The following is a 20,246-nucleotide window of genomic DNA, read 5'->3' on the forward strand; positions in this document are numbered from 1 at the left end:
CAAAAGTGCCTCTTACTCACAAAATACTGTAAAAACCAACTCTTGGCATTTAAGACCCCATGCACCAGAAACCCCAAATTTAGTTGTATTAACATGTGAGCCAGGGAAAGGTCTTCTGTGACCAATTAATCACGTCCTTTGGGCTTTTGCTTTGGGGATGCCTTGAACGAGCCCTTTCTGCTGTCATTTTTGGAGTGACATGTGCTAAGCCACCTGGAAAACTGCCCTCCAGTAGTATTGTTACAACTCAGAATTTGTCCAAATCTTTTAGCAAACACCTTCTCATATAAGGTCATGAATGAAACTGAAGGACTCATTCCTTGCTTCTCATAGTCAAAGGGAGAAGAGCTCAGGTTGGCTGGAAAGCAGGAAGAGGTTGCCTGTCTTCAAGCCAAATCCCATCTCCAAAATGATCCAAGTTCTCTTGGTAACTATATGCTTAGCAGTTTTTCCATATCAAGGTAAGTTGTTCTCTTTGGTTCCCTTGTTCAGAATCTTACTGCTAAAAGACTATTGCACCCAACAGATTGCTATGTTGTTGGTTTTGGTTTTATTTTTGACAATTAACCAAACTTTGCTCCTTCAGTTTCTACAGATTAAGCAAAAGAATGTTCTCAAGGATCACATTTGTTCTAAAGTTACATAAATGGTTTCTTGGAATTTGCTTAAATTTTGTCAAGCCACGAGCAGATCCTAAGAAAGAAAAGTCCTAAGATTTTCAGATGAAAAACACGTTCATGTTGGAGGGAATGTTTTCCAATGATGTGAGTTTTAAAAACTGAAGAGGACAGAGAGACAGAGTTTGTCGCAGGAAAATTTCAGAAAGCAAAAGAAAAAAATCTTTTTGGTTTTAATTTTCTTTTAATAGGTCAATTAGACATCCTGAAATTAAACATGCAAAATATTTAGCCAGGGACACGGTGGCTCAGTGGGTTAAGACACTAAGCTTGTTGAATCCCGAGTGCCGCGTAACAGAGTGAGCGCCTGTTACTTGTCCCAGCTTCTGCCAACCTAGCAGTTCAAAAGCATTGAAAAATGAAAGTAGAAAAACAGGGACCAATACGGTGGGAAGGTAACAGCGTTCCGTGCGCCTTTGGCGTCTAGTCATGCCGGCCACATGACCACGGAGATGTCCTCGGACAAGCGCTGGCTCTTCGGCTTTGAAATGGAGATTTGCACCGGCCCCTAGAGTTGGAAATGACTACCGGGGGAACCTTTACCTTTACCTATTATTTAGCCAAATAAATGCTAGTGCTATTGTTGTTACAGAGAATCTTCAAACTATGCTCAAGATAATATGACATTAACTTTTCTCAGTGTAAGATTCTGAATTATCCTAATTTTTTTCTTTCCTCCTTCCCTTTTACTCTGCAAAAAACTAGGACAGTCCCTTCTGAAATTCTTCCCAAGCTCTCCTTCCTTCTGTGAGCTAAGATACATTTTACATGCCAGTTAACCAGTCTATGGCTATTCTTCCTGCATCCCAAGTCATTCCCACATATCATTACAAACAATGACACTCAATTGATTCAGAAGCTACCAAACACAATTAAGGGTTAGAGGCTCACTGCAGTAGCCCTGTTTGTTTGTTTGTTTGTTTGTTTGTTTAAATAGCAAGGAAAGATGGGGATGGACTCAGCCTTCCATCCTTCCGAGGTAGGTAAAATGAGGACCCAGATTGTTGGGGGCAATTAAGCTGACTTTGTAATAATGCCGCTTGGGGTGTGTGTGAAAGCCCTAATAAGCAGGCATATACATAGAATGAAGGCTACTGCTAAGCTTGTAAGCCGCCCTGAGTCTTCGGAGAAGGGCGGGATATAAATGGAATTAAAATAAAATAAATAAATAAATAAAATAACAGGAGTAATTTATGGAGAACAATGTAGGAAAGAAGAAAAGGAGATGGAAGGGAAATTGCTGCTTTTTCTGTGCTCTAAGCAAGAGAGGAATGGTAAGCTTGCTTGCTAGTAGGTGGAGTTGAACCCCTCCCATGATTCTGGGAGCATCAGGTACAAATGGGTAAGTACTTAAATAGGTATGAGGAAGATGTATTCTTCTGTCTGGGGCTACCCATCAGTCTGAGAAGACACATTTCCAGGGTCAAATGTTTGTTTCTCTCTCCCTCCCTCCCTCCCTCCATCACACACACACACAAACAGAGAGAGAGAGAGAGAGAGAGAGAGAGAGAGAGAGAGAGAGAGAGACACACACACACACACACACCAGTGTCTCTGTCTCTCCCTCCCTCCCTTTCTCTCTCCCTCTGTCTGTCTCTGTCTCTGTCTCAATTCTTTAGGTGTTTTGCTAGCAGTTTCTTTCCTGTACCCTGTGGTTATTGATATTTGAATTTATTGTTTTGTTTCCACTTGCAATTATAAGCACAACTTACCCTGTCCTTTCCATTAATCTGCTAACAAATCTTGGTCTCAGTTGTGATTGTACATCCAAGTGTACCTGCGGTTGTCAGACTGCCACATTTACAATATAATTTAAGGAACAAATATCAGGTGACCATGCAATGTCCATATGGGGACCAACTCTAAATTTTTCAGCTATTGGTCTAAATCATTGAATTATGGACATGTTATTAGGTGCTTCGGTGATAATTATGATGCTGTGGACTCTCCATAGATGCTTTTGAAAGTGAAAGAAAAGAAAGTCAGCAAAAGTATTAGGATGGCAGTGAAGTAGCATTTCAACTGAAAGAAATTCCAAATAAGCTGCATTTGCATAGAAATCTAAGTTTGCCTAGGTTTTTGACTAATGGATATGCTAAACCATAATGCAGTATGGTTTACTGAATTGTATGAATCAGATTATTGTGATTTACAGGTTCTCATCTTATCACTCAATGCACAAACTATTTATTTTTCTGATTATTCAAGCTCTGAAATGTTTCTTTTGTACCCACACAAAGAAATGTCTCCAGTTAGACTTCCAGCTCCCAGACATCATTCATCAAATTGCATTCCCAATCTGGATTCCTGTGCTTTGTCCCGCTGGAAAAAAAATCCGTTCTTCACTGATAACTGAATAACAAATTGTGTTGTGGATATGAAATTGAAAGAATAACATCCCAAAGTAAACCAAACCTTCTTTTCTTTTTCCTTACGAAGGCAGCTCTAAAACCCTGAAATCTGGGAATGTTAATGATTATGAAGTAGTGAATCCACAAGCAGTCACTGGATTGCCCAAAGGAGCAGTTAAGCAGCCTGAGAAAAAGGTAAGATCTTTGTTTCATCAACAAATTATTTCTTGTCGGCCCACAAAACATTTGATATTACTTTCCTGCCATCTAATGGTTATTTGGATTTTGCATTGCAATCTATGTTCCTGTTTGAAATATTTATTTATTTATTTATTTATTTATTTATTTATTTATTTATTTATTAAACAAATTTATACTGCCTCCCAATTCACACAAAATTGAGGAGACTCCTGGCAACTTACAAACAGAATTTCCTAATATTAATAGATTAATATAACTAATAAAGTGTTGGGAGACACCCAGCCGTACAGTGAGGAGGGATCAAGAAGAGAATTAGCCTTGAGTCATTTCATAGCTGCAACAGATCCAGCACAGACATCCTCTCCCCCCCCCCCAGGAAATTCCATTAAAGTTTATCTATCTGTTCTGAAGAGAAGGGAAGCAGTCTAGGGAGATTCCAGTATTATAGGCAGAATACAGTAAAGTACTTAATTGAAACTCTGCATGTCTACATGCATCACATAGAAATATAAAAGATATTTCTAGATATGGTAGTATAGTGGTTACAGCTCAAGATTAGTTCTAAATAGCAGATTCATGTCTACCATGGGACGACTTTTGAGTCAGTCTCTCTGTCCCAGATCAACCTCATTCACCAAGACGTTCAATTAGAGAATGAGATCTTGAAGTTATGCAGGAAAGTTAAATTAAGATCTTACAGTTCAAAGCACCAGATGAAATACTCTAATAATAATAATCTAATAAATAATTTGATTATTGCAAAGTATTCATTAGATTTAAATTAATACAGATGTAGAGTATTAAGAAATTACACATTTTATTTGCCTACGTAAATGTTAAGAAGTAAAACTTAAACTCTTTGCTTTTCAGTATGAAGACGCTATGCAATATGAATTTGAATTGAATGGAGAGCCAGTGGTCCTTCACCTGGAAAAAAATAAGTATGTTAACTCAGAAATTCTCTTAACTTTATTAGGACAATGTGGAAAAGGTATATTCCTGGACACAATCTAAGAGAAATAATACCTGCTCCATTCTTTTTATACCAAAGAAGATACTTAAAATGCCATTATACGGTGGTTGTAAACTTATTATAAAATTATCTCTGTCCTACATAATTCCTGACATAGATATCCTCTTCTTTGCATTCTTTCCAGAGGACTTTTTTCAGAAGATTACAGCGAGACTCATTATTCCCCTGATGGCAGAAAAATTACAACAAACCCTCCGGTTGAGGTAGGGTCTCACTTTTAAGAGTCTTACTTTTAGGAAGTAAATTGAAACAAATGTTTCTGCAGAATTTTACAAATATAGAAGAATGAGACCAGGCTACTCAAACAAGAAGGGCTGTATATGTATGAAGTATCTTATATTGATATGTGCTTAAAAGGATGTATGGATTGTTAAACCCAGTTTGTTTTACTCATTGAATTACCATGGCTGTATTTCAATCATCCAGTTCTTTCCTACTGGTCAAAAGCCAACATTTTGGGAAGTGAGTTTCACAAATAGATTTATTATGAGAACATCAGGTATGTAAGATCTATATTTTCATTTTTAAACCCGACTACAGGGATACATGCAAACTCTTTTATTTGTAATACCAAAAGTGAGAACAATTCACTTTGCTCCTGTACAGAAATCCACTTAATATCTTTCATATTAAAATGGTACAGAAAGTGGCCCTACCAGATGCAAAAAAATTACAGCACTAACATGCTTCATGTTGGCTCCATGCCCCCAAATTGATCTAAAAGTGCATTCTGTGTCTATTTCTGGCTTAGCATCTTCAAAGGTCACACAAATTGCTCCTTTGTGCCATCAGTGGGAGTCCCCTGCAGTGTGACTTGATTTATGCATTTATCCTATGTTCATTTTGCAACAATCAATATTAAGCAGGTCTTCTGTCCCCCTGAATCAAAATTTTCTGAAAATGTGCTGTCTTAATATTTCATTGATGTTCTGGAATACATTAGAACTGTACTTCTGCTCATCAAATCATAATACAAACACGTTTTAACCATTGCAGTCCTCTTGCCTCCCTGCAGGATCACTGCTATTATCATGGACACATCCAGAATGAGGCTGACTCAACTGCAAGCATCAGTGCATGCAATGGTTTGAAGTAAGATAGTCTCTAATCTTTTATTTATTTTATTAAGAATAATATACTGCTCTTGGAGATGTCACAGTTAAAATGAAGGACATCCTCAGTTTTTCATGGAAATTAGTTGGGTGTCATCCAAGATTTCTGCAGCATTAAGAAAGACTTTGGTTGAATACCAAGAAGAGCTGCTGCCAGCCAGTAGAGACACTGGGGAGCTAAATCAGATCTGTCTAAAGGAGCTTCCAAGCCCTGGTCTCCTTTCCATATAGGAGGTGATGTTACAGGTAGAGAAGATAAGTAGGTTTCAGATTGCATACCTTGCTAGAACGTGTACAGGAAGAGACAAGAAGGCTTTTCAGTTCTACCCAGAAACTTTTTCTTGAGCCACTCTGCACACCTTCTCCAGCCAACTAGATATCTTGGCCACATAAAGATCCCAAAATTCAGAAGGTCCCTATCAATAGTCAGAATCGACATCCTCTCAACATCTGTTACTGAAGGAAGACACTGAAAGATCCCCTTTGAACAGAGACTGGGTCCATGCAGTGGAGGAATAAATGAAAAGATGGAACAGAGCAGAATAACAACATAATAATAAAGGAAAAACAGAATGACAGAATAATAGCATTGGAAGGGACCTTGGAGGTCTTCTAGTCCAACCTCCTGCTCAAGTAGGAGACCCATATCATTCTAGACAAATGGCTGTCAATCTCTTCTTAAAAAGCAGTAGTGATGGAACACCAACAACATCTGAATATAAACTTTTCCACTGGTTAATTGTTCCAATTGTGAGAAAATTCCTCCTTAGTTCTGAGTTGGTTCTCTCCTTGATTACTTTCCATCCATTGCTTCTTCTCCTGCCATCAGGTCATTTGGAGAATAGGTTGTCCCACATTTTTTATGATAGCCCCTTAAATATTGAAAGATTATCAAGTCATCTCTACTTCTTCTTGTCACTAGCCTGAATATACCCATTTTCTGCAACCATTCATCCTCCAGCTCCTTGTTAGTATGCATTCTTATTCTTGGTTGTTACTCCTGTTATTCTGCATTGACTTCTCTATGAAGATGCTTGCTAAGAATTATTATTTCCATTATTTATTAAATATCCTGGTTATCCTGACTCTTATCTTAAATTGATATCAGACTAATCTGATTTTATTTCCTTGACCACAGCCAAGTACTGTTCTATATTTTGTAAAGTAAATTGCAGTATTCTCTCTAATTCTTTTTAGATATTTTACAATAGTTATATTTTTCCTTTTTTATCATAATTAGTTGTGATTCTTGAGTTTTATCAGTAATATATATGATAATATAAAGTATTTCACCCTTATGAAATAACGTTTTACACAAAAACAGAATGTTTCAAATGGCTTTAGGGTTGTATTTGTATAACTAGAAACTTTATTTTTTTAACATCCTAGAAAATATACAATATTGGGTCCCATGCCAAAATATGTCCAAACAATAGTGTACACATATTTCGTGGTTGCATTGAGTGTGTGCAATCTCTCATATCTTTCTGATCATAGCTGTATCTCTGAGAAATATGAGAAAGCGATTTGAGTGCTAAGGAAAGAAAATAAAACATTCAGTGAGTGTTAAAAAGGGATTCAAAAACATGAGGTTAGTTGAAAATGGGTCTCAGAGCTGAGTTTCATTACTCAACTAGGTAACATCATCAGTGCAGTTATCTCTGAACTAACAATATTCTCTTCTCTTGCTTCTCCATCTCTGACCACCCTTTTCCACATTGTTTCACAGAGGATATTTCACACTTCGAGGCGAGACGTACTTAATTGAACCCTTGAAGCTTTCTGACAGTGAAGCCCATGCAGTCTACAAATATGAAAACATAGAAAAAGAGGATGAGGCCCCCAAAATGTGTGGGGTAACTGAGACTAATTGGGAATCAGATGAGCCCATCAAAAAGGCCTCTCAGTTAGTTGCTACTTCTAAAGTAAGTCTCATAGTAAACATGGTTTGAGACCAGATATTCATTTACTGGTTTAGAAAATATAAAGTAAGGGAGAAATTCTTTTGGGGAGGGGTAATAGATAGAATTCAAAAGGGAGGAGCCCCATTTCTATATTTTTATTGTAGCCATGGTATAAAAGAAATAATGGAAACTTGAGGAACAGAAAATACATGTTCCAGTCTTATAGCATTTTCTTTGATCATACAAACTTAGTTTGCAGATTTGAATCAAAATGGATCTAAATGAGTTTCTAAATCATCTCCACTTTCCAAGTCAATTTTGAAAAGCAATTAAATTATCAATGTGGATGCCTCTTTTTTGCATGCAGAGAGGAATTGGGATGGGGGAGAAACTGGTTTGAAACATCTAATGGTTTTGAGATGTCTGATAAGACCATTACATAATCTTGACTCCATTTTCCAATTTAATTTGAATCATCAAGTTGTATTGTCAATGACTGGGTGAAAACTGACAATTTGAACCTGGTCACAATTGACCCTTATGCTCTCAATATTTTCCTCTTTTACTGGAGGCACAAAAATTAGAAAACAAAATATTGCATCCAAAGTGACAGTTCATTCCATCTTTTTGGTGGCAAAAGTTGAAACTGGCTGAAAAATCTCAACTGATTTTATTAAAATGTTAAAATTGACATGGAACAACAGCTGTTGTTATAATGGAATACCAAAACACAAGTGAAGATGCCAAGTGAAGTCTGGTTTGTCTTTTGGCTTCATTGTTTCTGGCAATTCAAGATTCTTTATCCTCAGCAATTTGTGGTTATATACATTACATTTAACTGATCCTTAATTGGTCCTCTATCTTGAATGTTCTTGTCTCAATGTCAGATCATGATCACTTTATTCAGACTGGGTCTTGTGCAGCAGAGTTAAGAAAGTTGCTGTCAGAGAGCAAGGAGAGAAATTGCATTCTAGATTTAGCAATTTGGCCTTGTAGTTCTGTATGCTGAAAAAAACATGAGTACACCTTCATAGGGAAAAAAGCAAGTAATGCACACTCACACATTCAGGTCTTAGCAAAAGTGTACTTCATGAGCAATCTGGGTACTCTAGTGCTGGAATCCAACAGTGCAATGCAGGAGAGAGGGTCTCTTTCCCAGCGAAATAAGAGACAGATCAGAAATGAGTCCTTGGATTGCAGAAAGAAGCCTGGAAGGGATCCTCCCTAACAACTTCACAGGGTGTATCTCATGGTTACACAGAGTGTGCTTTAGTCTGGCAAGATTCCCGTCTGTCTGAGAACAGCAAGAAAGAAACTGCTCTGAGCATTTAACCATGTTTTCTTGTTCCTTGTGCCTGATAGGTCTTAAGCAATATTTCAGTAATCACTTTAAAATTACATCAAAAGAAAGGCACAATTCTTTGACCATTTAGAGTGAGTTCAGTGGGTCAAAATGTATGAGTGCCTCCCCTTACCTTTCCTTTGATGCATAGTGTGATATGATTGCAGGCCAGGTATAATTGGTTCCATAGCATGACCACATCACTGTGTTTCTCACGTGATTGGTTGGGATCCTTTGTTTGAGAAGGGGAAAGAAAGGTGAGAAAGTCATTGAAGCATCATTTTGACAGGGTGAAAAACAAGTCAAAGAGAGCAATTTTCTCATGTGCCTGTTCTTATTCCTATTAAATTATGTTCAGAATTAGGTATTCATATATAGCTTTATCTTGACAATCCATTGAATAATGTACTTTTTTTCTTCAAAACTTTGTCAGCACATGCTCTAAGTCAGAGTTCCCAAACCTTTCCAGCTTTGAGGACAGGTAAGGGAGAGGGGATGGTTCCACGTGAACAGTGGGGTCGTGTGTGTACCCAGCTCTATTCATGAGAGCAGTGGGCACACACACCCACTCATGTAAACGGAGCACACCCACTCATGCTTGTTCACTGGTCATGCAAGTGGAGATGCAGGTGCTCACCTGCCGCTTCCATGGACCAGTTCTGAAGGGCTCAAGGCCCAGGGCTAAAATTTTAACAAGCTGTCTCCCTATAAATGTCTTCTTGAAAGAACCAATATTTCTGAAAGTTGGCCAGAGAGTAAAACAAGCACTTTTCTGAATATCTGAGGTTGACCAACATTCTTGTTGGCTTCTGGGAGCAACATGTTTAAACAGCCTTTTGTTTATTGTTCTGTTTAGAAAAAACCTTTCGACCCAAGATACATTGAGCTTGTCATAGTTGCAGACCACTCAATGGTAAGTATCCTGAATACCTTTCCATTTTCATTCTGCATTGAGCACAGCATTTCGTTTTGGCCTTTTTTAATGTGGGCATTTTTCAAGAGATTAACACACATTCTAACTGACTTTCTCTTAAAATGTGCTTTATCATAAACTTTGATATTTTTGTTATTGGACCCAACCAATATTTACAAAGTTAAGAGTCATTCGTAAATATACTCTAATTTGCACATTTGGTATTTCTGGATACCATCTAAATTTATTTTTATCCCACACTGGTTAAACAGTTCTGTAGGTTTGTTGGAAACATTCCCGCACTCTGTTTGTCCAAGCTGACAACACAGGAAGAAAAAGAGATACTGTATAGTGAGGAATGTTTATCTCACACCTCTCTGAACGTGGAAATATAGCATCCAATTTAGGAAAGCATTTCAAGAGGCTGACCAAAGTTTTCTACAACCAGGAAAAAAGCCCATGTATGCTACTGAAAAGTTAAAAACCTTAATATATTAATGGGACAAATGTAGATTAAAAAATCAGCACAAAAGAATTCTTTGGACTGCTTGGATAAAAATTATTATTACATCAACAAATTCAGTGATCCTTTCACTGATATGTTCTTTCTCTCCCTCCTTCTTTCCCTTCTTCCTGTAATTATGATCTCATCTTAACATTTTTATCTTTTCTGTAGGCCATAAAATACAACAACGATTCAACTGCTATAAGAACATGGGTATTTGAAATGGTCAACACTATAAATGAGGTAAGAGGACATGGCAAATATTATTTCACTTGTTGATTTTAAAATTCTCTCAGCCCCAGCTCAGATTTTCACTGTGTTCACACAACACACTTAACCAGCTAAAGAGAGAGAGAAGATGGATTTCTACAAGAATGCTAACTTTTGAAGCTTTGAGTGAGGCAAAACTAGGTTAATTTGCCTAGCTGGTGATCCAGCATGTGAGGTTATCCCAGAAAATGGGTTAATTCAGTAACCAGTTTAATAAGCCTCTTATGAGAATACAGTCACTGTGTTGGGAGGATGCAAGTCCAAAAGTGTTGCAAGAATTCCATCAGAACTATGTCGGTAGCTGGATTCTTCCAGGCTGTGGTTAATGGTTCTGAACTGGGAGATTAGAAAGAGATGAGCAGAGGCAGCCTATTCCAAGCTCACTTGATTATGAAACTGATCTCTGAAAAGAAACCTGCTTACAAAAGCCAAGATCAGTTGCTTTTTAATCTTGAAATATTTCTCAAAGTTTACTTGTGTTTTGAGTTTCTGACTGATGCCATGTCCACCTGACAGATTTACAGAGTTCTGTACATTCGTGTAGCACTGGTTTCGGTCAAGCCCAGCCGAGAATGGTGTCTTTTGTGGCTTTGAGTGATGTAAAAGTAGGTTATTTGGCCAGCTGGTGATCCAGCATGTGAGGCCATCCCAGAAAATGGGTTAATTCAGTAACTAAATTAATAAGCCTCTAATGGAAATAGAGTCATTGTGTTGGGAGGATGCAAATCCAAAAGTGTTGCAAGAATTCAGTCAGAACTTTATCTGTAGCTGGATTCTTTTAGGGCTGTGGTTAATGGTTCTGAACTTGGAGATTAGAAAATGATGGACAGACTCAGTCTATTCCAAGCTCAGTTAATTATGAAAATGATCTCCGAGAAGAAACCTTGAGAGAAGAATTCAATTTGACTTGGATTGTGGTACTTAGGAGGAGATACAGTCATATTGCACTCTCCGATTAGCCTTACATTTTCACTATTGATGATCAGTTAGAAACAGGGAGAGAACAGGAAGATTGAGGAGTCAACTCTCCTGTTAGTCCTCCTACTCTTTTTCCTGTTTGCAGAAAATAATCACCTGCTTCTTTTTATCATGTTATTTATTTCTCTTGCTTAATAGATTATTATTATTCCCTTGGTGAAGTCCTTGGTGCTCTGTGCTTGCTGCTTTGGTTACTCATATAGAGTAGTCAGATAATGAAATGTCTGCAAGGTAACCACCAAGCTGAGATATTACTAAGGACTCTATATATCAGGGAATAGGCCAATGTCAATTGCTTTTTAATATTGAAATGTTTCTCAAGGTTTACTTTTGTTTGAGTTTCTGATTGATGCCATGTCCACCTGACAGTTTTACAAAGATATGAATGTTCATATAACCCTGTCTGCGCTTGAAGTTTGGTCCAGTCGAGATTTGATTAACGTTCAGTCAGCAGCAGATGTTACTTTGGACTTATTTGGAAAATGGAGAGAGAGAGATTTGCTGAATCGCACAATGCATGATAATGCTCAATTACTCACGTACGTCTCATTGTGGGGGTGGCTGGGAGTGGAGGGTTATGGGAAGGTTAGTGCTTGCATAGAGCTTTTGTTCTATGCTGTATGCTTTAAACCACAGGTCTGCAACCCGCGGCTCCAGAGCCACATGCGGCTCTTTCAGCCGTCTCCTGCGGCTCCCAGTCCTCTGCCATGTGCAGTCCCCCCCCCAAAAAAAAGTGGGACTAAAAAAGTTCAACCAATCAATTCAAATATGTAGTGTAGGTTCATATCTCGCCTTGGCTCCACTCTTCAGTCAAACCCTGTTCTGCACATGTGCGCATGTACGCGCATGTGCACACATTTTTTGCGGCTCCCAGTTTTTCCTTTTGTGAGGAAACCGGTTCCGAGTGGCTCTTTCACTGTTTCAGGTTGCTGACCCCTGCTTTAAACCATGCATGAACAACATTTCTGGGTCAAAGTCAACCACTTATATTATAGATGAGAGCTGGCTTTGAGAAGTCCTTGAATGATTGCAGGTGAAAAACCTGGATTTAAAATTCAAATTATTATGACTATCCTGCTATACCTTTGCTGTTCTTACACATATATTTTTAATTCAATTAAATAATGTATTGGTTCCCATTCTGCACCAAGTAAATGAACACTTGCATTATACAAAAGCATACAGAATGCTATTACCTTCTCCAAAATGGTACCTATTTACCTACTTGTGCTTGTGAGGTTTTGAACTGCTAGGCTGGCAGGAGCAAGTAACGGGAGCTCACTGCAACAGGCAGAACTGTCCACCTTCCAGTCAACAAGCCCACTGTCTTAGCTGCTCAGTTCCACACTCCATCAGCCTATATATTGTCGTACAATTTCATGAGTGAGAAACTGATATGTTTAGTGTCTTATGTCTGTAACATATTGCACAAATAACAATTGTGTTGTGAGCAATTCTACAGGATGCTTGCAGAACAAGTAGGTCTTATGAAATAGGGACTAGATGGAGGACAGATCTAAGTGTTAAGGGAGAATATTAAAAAATACCCCAAAAAAAATCTGTTTTCTTTTTCCCACAGATGGTGGTTTGACTTGCCATCCAATCACCCTTCCCAAAACCATCTGGTCTTCAATAACTCCACAGCTAAATTGATAGACAAAATCTATTAAATAAATATGTATTTGGGGTTTGCATAGTTAATGGAATTAAATTAAACCAAATGGGCTGGATTCAGACAACATGCTAACCCCTCTCCCCAACCTCATTCATGCTAATGCCAGCCAAACTCAACATATAGTGAAAAATATATCCTGAATATTTTTAACAGACCTTCTTAGTTAAATGGCTTCTGAGACTAGAGCCTAAAATGAATTCCAGCATTCTGAAAACTGGTAGTAACTGAGGACAGGTCGAGGGGTTTGGAGAAATCCATACTTATGTATGACCTAAGACTCCATAACATGCTTCTATCTTCTATCAATTTTATCCTCCTCCCCTTCTTTCTTATAGAGCCATTGACCTCGATGGTAACACTATAGGACTTGCTTACCCTGGGTTCATGTGCAACCCGAAGCTTTCTGTAGGAATTGTTGAGGTTAGTAGAAAGGATACCTGTTATCTATTTGTACTCAAGTGAAAACTTACATACAGACAAAAAGTCTTTACAATTAAAGTCTCTTTCTTATTTTTGATTCACGTCATTTTCATCCATATTTATTTGCAGATTTGACATCTCCAGGTCCTGCCTCAACTTAATGGCATTTTGGCACAGTGCATTCTAGAAAAAGTTTTTTTATGCAATGAGCTATATGTCAAGGATGAGAATATATTATAATGTTTCTGGATCAGTCAAACTGTGCTCTGACTGCCAAACGAGCAGGTCAAAGCATGTTACAACACTTCCAAGTAATGCTTCTGAACAATATTCTTAGCAATCCTAATGACAAACATGAATCACCCCACTTTCATTCCAAGAAATTTAGTGTCTAGATCGCATATGACTGAATTCTAGTACATTGAGAAAACAAAACAATAGTAATCTACTTAAAAAGAAAAAAAATCCAGTAGCTAAGGTGATGCTATGCATTTATTGAGAAAGAGTAAACTTAGCTTTTTGTTCACAAAGAAAGAATGGAGAGACATGGCAAAAAACAAAAGTTATACAACAAAACTCATGAAGTTTTGTTTCTTAATAAGCAGAGTTAGGATCCTGGTAGTAGGAGGTATCCATAAGCCTGCTTGCTCAAGAAGGTTATTTTATTCAGAAAGAGCAGCTCATTCTTAAGTCTGTTTAGGATGGCTACCTTCAATATCTGAAAATGTGAGCTTGTAGCAAAAGACACTTCAGTTTTTGGACTGAAGTTGCCTGTAAGTCAGGGGTGTCAAACTCAATTTCATTGAGGGCCGCATCAGCATTGTGGTTGCCCTCAAGGGGTGGTTGGGTGTGGCCAGGGTGGGCATGTCCTACTGGGTGGGCATGGCTGGAGTGTGTGTGGCTGTTTTAGTAACTGAATAAATGCAGACAGCAAATGGATGCATACATTTTGTTCTTCTCCTGTGCTGTAGCTTCTGTGTATGTTCTGGAGTCTTGGTGGGCACACATACTGTATATTCAGAGAAGGTAGAGCAATCCTGAGATGGTATCCTCAACTTAAAATTGGTCACTTGGTCACCAGTTTTAGCCACTTGGTGCTAATAATAATTGGATTCACTTTCAGTTTCTTGGCGGAATAACAATAAACAAAGTATTCTCGTTTCTTCAGGATCATAGCAACACAAATCTTTTGGTTGCAGTTACAATGGCCCATGAGATAGGTCATAGTCTGGGCATCAGTCATGATGGAAATCAGTGTACCTGTGGTGCTAATGGATGTGTTATGTCTGCGGGGCTAAAGTAAGTATTGAAGAAAATGCTTAATGGCTTTCCAATCAAGTTATTTTTAAATGGTTGCAATTAATTGTTAAGTTAAATATAGTGAGAACTTACAAAAATGAAATGGTCAGTTTAGTTACAAAAAAAGACAGGGTGTGTCACTTTCCATGTGTAGTTAAAATGTTTCATATTTAAAAAGGTAGAAATGTTCTCAGCAATCGAATAACCATCATTCAGTAGCTTCCTCCAAAACCCCAGAGTTTAAAGAAACAGCGTAGGAAGCATAGCCAAAGAAACCAAATATTAATATCTGTGATGGATAAAAGAGGAAAGCAAGTTAGACATTAAAGACTTTCCTAAACTGGGAAGCAGAATGGGGAAAATTATTCTAAACCAGGCAACACCAGGAAGAAAAAGATAAATTAGCAGCCTTGGGTTTTTCCTGCCTCACCCTTCCATCAAGGTAGAATATGTGACATCTCTGTCATATATTGCAGTCTTCTGAAATCAACAGGTAGCAATGTACATGAAGTCATTGACTTACAGCTACTTCTTTAGCAACCGTTCAAAGTTAGAATGGCCCTGAGAACTGTGACTTACGACTGGTCCTCTCAATTACAACCATCGTAGCCTCCCTTCAGCCACAGAATCAAAATTTGAGCAGTTGGTGATACCCACATGTGTTGATGATGCTTGCAGCATTCCTGCATTCATGGGATCCTCATTTGTGTCTTTCCCAGCTGTCTTCCCATATGCAAAGCCAATGGAGCAACCTGGGTCCCTTAATGACTGTGTGATTCACTTAACAAAGTGGCAAAACTGGTTGTAAAACTGAGCATGACTCACTTAACAACTGGCTCCCTAGGAAATGGAAATTCTGGTCCCAGTTGTGACAGCAAGTCAAGAACTAGCAATATTTTCTTCCAGGTACAAGTTTAGGCCTTACTTCATCAAGAAGGAAAAAGAAAAGGAAAAAGGAAGCAAAATCTTCTCAGCAATTGTCTTTTGCAAAACTCCCCATAACTTTTGTGTAAGAGTTTTGTGTAGGCTCAGTGAGCATCCCACCTTTGGATCAATTTCTGGTTTCTTCTGCTAAAGCCCGAGGACTTTGTTGCCTCCTATTTCATGCAATGGCAAGGAGGCCAGGAAGTATGGAGAATGCCACGTTGCCTTTCCTGTCCTTCCTGAAGGATTTCTGGGCATCATGATTACTCTTTAATACTTCTAGATGCTTTGTAATGTTTTGTACAGAAGAGTTTGCTTAGTAAACAATTTTGCTCTATTAACCCCACCGAAGGGGTCTGCTGCAACTTTGACTTTGGAAGAAGACCATATTGTCTGTTTAATGGTCACCATCCAATTCTCTTTGTGTTCTTGTTTCCACTTCCTAACTTGAGGGACAATAATTATATTCCTAATGATTTGAATTAACATTAGGAAGGTGCTTTGCTGGGCTTAGGATGCTGTGTTTGCACCTATTTAAGTATTTAGCTTCAGAGGTCAGTTGCTGATATTATCACCTTTTCAACAAATGAAATCAACAACAAATACTTTAAGGCCAATAAAGAATTAGCATACTTAGCTCTCTCTTCATTGTTATAAAAGGTCCTATCCCTCCAAAAGAAGAAAATTAAAACTGGATCAAAATTCCACAGTTTTCCCTTCAATTATATTATTGTCCTTCCACAGAGAGGCTGACTAAAAATTAAAATAAAAGGCACCCCACTCAGACACAAGACGCAGCTCGATCAACTAATATCACATGGATTTCTCATTGCAAATGTATTTTGTTAAAAAAGAAAGGAAAGTTAGTGGAATTAAAACTGAGGGAGCATAATCTGGAACTAAGATCAAGGGGTACAAAGTATTCTCTTATCTATTTTGTTAGCTTTAGAAGAAAAAATCACTGCATTTCTTCATTAGCAATTCCTTTTCCTTATATGTTTTTGCAATGGATTCTGTTCCTAGTCCATATTTGGAGGATGTCATGATCTTATTTTCATCTCTACAGAGAACATCGTTCCTATCGGTTCAGCAATTGTAGTATGGGTCAATATAAGACGTTTCTTACTAATCGTAACCCACAATGCATTCTCAATCAACCCTTGAGAACAGATACTCTTTCAACTCCAGTTTCTGGAAATGAACTTTTGCAGGTAGGAGAAGAATGTGACTGTGGCTCTCCTGCAATAAGTCTTTTTTTTTTTTAATCAACGAAAGTAATTTGAAGAATATTCTCAGAAATGGGAATCCTTGAAAAATGATCTGGCTTTCTAAATGGTTTGAGCCATCCAAGAGGTTGGTTTGTGAATGGCATAGGTTTGTGCCCTTTATGTACATGCATGTATGAAGTGGTTTCTTGGGTTTGGTTAACCAGTTGTAGAGGAATGGAGAACTGGTATCTCACTACTATTTGGGAAAGATGGTGGATTTTTAAAAATGGATGTTTGACCACTCCAAGAAAATCCTTCCCTCCTGAAAACTCCTATTTTGCTGATATGGCCACATTATCTGTCCCATTGTTTTCTTGAGCTGCTTCCTCCCATAACTGATGATCTTTAATCTATATGATTTGAATAATATTTTATAAGAATAGTAATTTATTGTTCTTTTTATATTGTTAAATACACTTGTAATGGTCTGTGAGACAAAAGAAGGAGGAAACATCCAGTCAATGCTCATATAAGAAGTAAATTAGGCTGCAGAAGCAATGGGGCATGGCAAAAATCTCAAGAGAAAAACCTCCCACCCATTCTCTTGGTCCGTAAAGATGAGGTGGTAGAAATCGACTTTCAGCATTGAAAGATTCTGCTACTGTAACCTTACAATCAACGTAGTGTGAATGCTCATGGTTGTTGCTTCTTCTCTGGACTACCTCAAAGGCTGACATGATGAGTAGAAAATCCCTCATGAATAATAAAAGAATGGGGCTGTAGGTTATGTGGGCTTCACAATTAGGAGATGAGGATATTTTTGTTTGATTCTTTTCATATAGGAAATATCAGATAAGGCTCTTTCACAGAGAAATGCATTATCTGTTTTCAATAACAAACAATTTTTGCATTGGCTAGCATGAACCCATGAAAGGGAACACATTGCAGAAATGTCCCTCTTCAAAAGAGACCAATTAAAAAATAAAATTCTATGCCATCATTACATATGTTTTGGTTTTCAGAATTCTGGAAATCCATGCTGTGATCCTGTAACGTGTAAACCAAGACTGGGGGAACATTGTGTATCTGGACCGTGTTGTGATAACTGCAAAGTAAGACTTGTTTATTTTTAACAGCAGGAGAAATTTTACCCTGCTCCATACTAGCCATGTAGAAATGTAATATTTCTTGGCTGTTTACTATGATCAAAATATTTCAACCCTATTTCCTATCCTTTCTTTCAGTTTATCTGACTCTTATGAACATATCCATAGGGAAGATAATTTAACAAAATTTCAGCCTTGTCTCAACCCCAAATGCACACTTTCGGCATGTTAAATCATGTCTGTGAAAATAATATATTTGTTCTTTGAGATAGTTTGCATGGAAATCCAGTTTAAATAAGGGTGGGCAATGTTTGAGATTGGTGCCCTAACTCAGCTTCCTGACTTTCTGGAAGGTTCTAAGAGGTCCCTGGTAATGCTGTGACATTTTTCTCCCTGAGACTTTTAGGATGGAAATTGGTGCAGGAGACTTCTGGAAGAAAAGTTGCCTTTTTTCCCCCTTAAGTTCTCTACCTGCTCTGTAAAGCTCTAAATTCAGGTTTTTTGGAGGCACATTCTGGAAGTGTTTCAAGACCATGAAAAGAGAGGTGCAAGTTCCTCATTCCTTCTTTCTATGTGGGATACCATTTGACTTTTAATGAACCTTTTGAGCAGAATGGCCCAAAACATTTTGTTATTTCCATATTTCCATCACAAGCCTAGTTTCACAGGAAGAGAAGGGAGCCATGAGTTTTTCAGCATTATGACAGAAAATTCTTTGAATGCTTCTTCCCATGTAAAGAAATATCATTAGAAGTTCAGCAATTCACTTTTTGCTGCTTTTTCATGGCAGCCCAAATGATTTTCACTTTATGGTCAGCCAACATGTAGAACTTCTGTTTCAGGAATTGAGCCTTTCATTGCAAACATTTCCCCATAGCAAATAAGACAGACTGGGACTTCTAGGCACCACACACAATTCTTATAGGGCAGGGATGCCTTGCTTGGTGATCCTCAAGACAGATGAAGGGGAGGTTTTGAAATGTGTTGTGAATCATGGTTTGACTCTTTGATCTCTGCTGCTGAAGAATTATAGCTGGAGTCTTTTTGATTCTCACCCACAGTTTAAGAGAGCAGGAACAATATGCCGGCACGCAGTGGGTGATGACATGGATGATTACTGCACTGGCATATCTTCTGACTGTCCCAGAAATCCCTACAAAGGCTAAGCAACAGAGGAGATGGAATGGTGAGAAAAAAAGATTACCTCTAATCTGTGTGCTCTAAAATCTGGTTCCAGGGGACGATCACTAAAACAAAAAAATTGTAATCAATCAATGCTGAAAGCTGTGAATCTACTTAAAATAAAAAGTATCCATCTAGCCTTCTTTTGGTTGTTGTTATTTTGATTTTTCTTCAAACAACAACCACAACAAATGCGGTCAATGTCCCGGGCTGTTCCTTCCTTGCAAGAACAAAATGCCTGGCCTTCTCAGAGCCTTGTGCTTAGGTGGAAGAGAGAAATGAGAGAATCGGGGCAGATCTAGTTGTGACCTAACAATGAAGTAAACCTAAATCTTACCTTAAAGAATTAGGAATCACTTCCCCTTGATTTTTATACAATATAGAACCTGAAAGAAGTTTGGGTTAGTTTGGAAAGTGCTGTCTTACAACATTGAAAATCTGTTTCTTTGACTTTCAGGTCTGCAGCAGCAACAGGCAGTGTGTTGATGTGACTGCAGCCTACTAATCAACCTCTGGCTTCTCTCAGATTTGATTTTGGAGATCTTTCTTCCAAAAGGTTCAGCTTCCCTCTAGTCCAAAAAGACTCATCTGCCTGCATCCTACTAGCAAATCACCCTTAGATTTCAGATGGCATCTAAATTCTGCAATATATCTTCACTATATTTAATTTGTTTACCTTTTGCTGTAATCAAACCTTTTTCCCGCCAAAAACCTTCAAGGGTATGTAGAACACAAAGAGCTTATTTGCTGTCAATTGCCTTTGGCCAATTGGAAAGCATATTTAATGCAACAGGTTCTGTCTTTTGAGCTGGTGTATTCGAAGTAAATTCTTCCTTTTCCAAAATTTCACACTGGCTTTCTAAGATGTAGCTTCTTCCATCAATAAACAACTATTCTCATTCTGCATTTTGTAAAGCATCATTTCTCAAATCTGATTTACTGGAGTAAACTGCACCAAGAGCTTGCATGAAAACCTGAGGAGAATTATCAGGAGAATTATCTACGGCATTAAAGGAACTTATTCACAGTCATCCAGAAAATTCAAAATATAGTATTTTGTTTCAGAAGGAGCCCCTAACAATAAATAAATCCACATAAAGGTAAAGGTAAAGGTTCCCCCGCACATGTGTGCTAATCGTTTCCAAC

The 20,246-nt window shown here is 38.0% G+C and overlaps 2 protein-coding genes across 2 annotated transcripts in view; both read left to right on the forward strand.

The window, feature by feature from the left end:
* The first annotated feature begins 315 nt into the window (after positions 1 to 315).
* Positions 316 to 20,246, forward strand: part of LOC310643887 (zinc metalloproteinase-disintegrin-like protein H4 subunit A) — a 126,489-nt gene continuing 106,558 nt past the window's right edge. The window contains exon 1 of the mRNA XM_083368550.1: positions 316 to 461. Coding sequence (XP_083224676.1) covers positions 410 to 461 — 52 coding nt within the window. The 5' untranslated portion in view covers positions 316 to 409. The remainder of the gene's footprint in view (positions 462 to 20,246) is intronic.
* On the forward strand, positions 11,640 to 19,854 carry LOC310643890 (zinc metalloproteinase/disintegrin-like). The gene is made up of 7 exons (XM_083368555.1): positions 11,640 to 11,825; positions 13,297 to 13,381; positions 14,550 to 14,680; positions 16,671 to 16,815; positions 17,835 to 17,924; positions 18,980 to 19,104; positions 19,558 to 19,854. The coding sequence occupies exons 1-6, from the start codon at positions 11,668 to 11,670 to the stop codon at positions 19,082 to 19,084; spliced, it is 714 nt and encodes a 237-aa protein (XP_083224681.1). The 5' UTR covers positions 11,640 to 11,667; the 3' UTR covers positions 19,085 to 19,104; positions 19,558 to 19,854.

Source organism: Vipera ursinii (assembly GCF_947247035.1).
Source record: "Vipera ursinii genome assembly, chromosome: 8".
In the NCBI taxonomy this organism is placed as follows: domain Eukaryota; kingdom Metazoa; phylum Chordata; class Lepidosauria; order Squamata; family Viperidae; genus Vipera; species Vipera ursinii.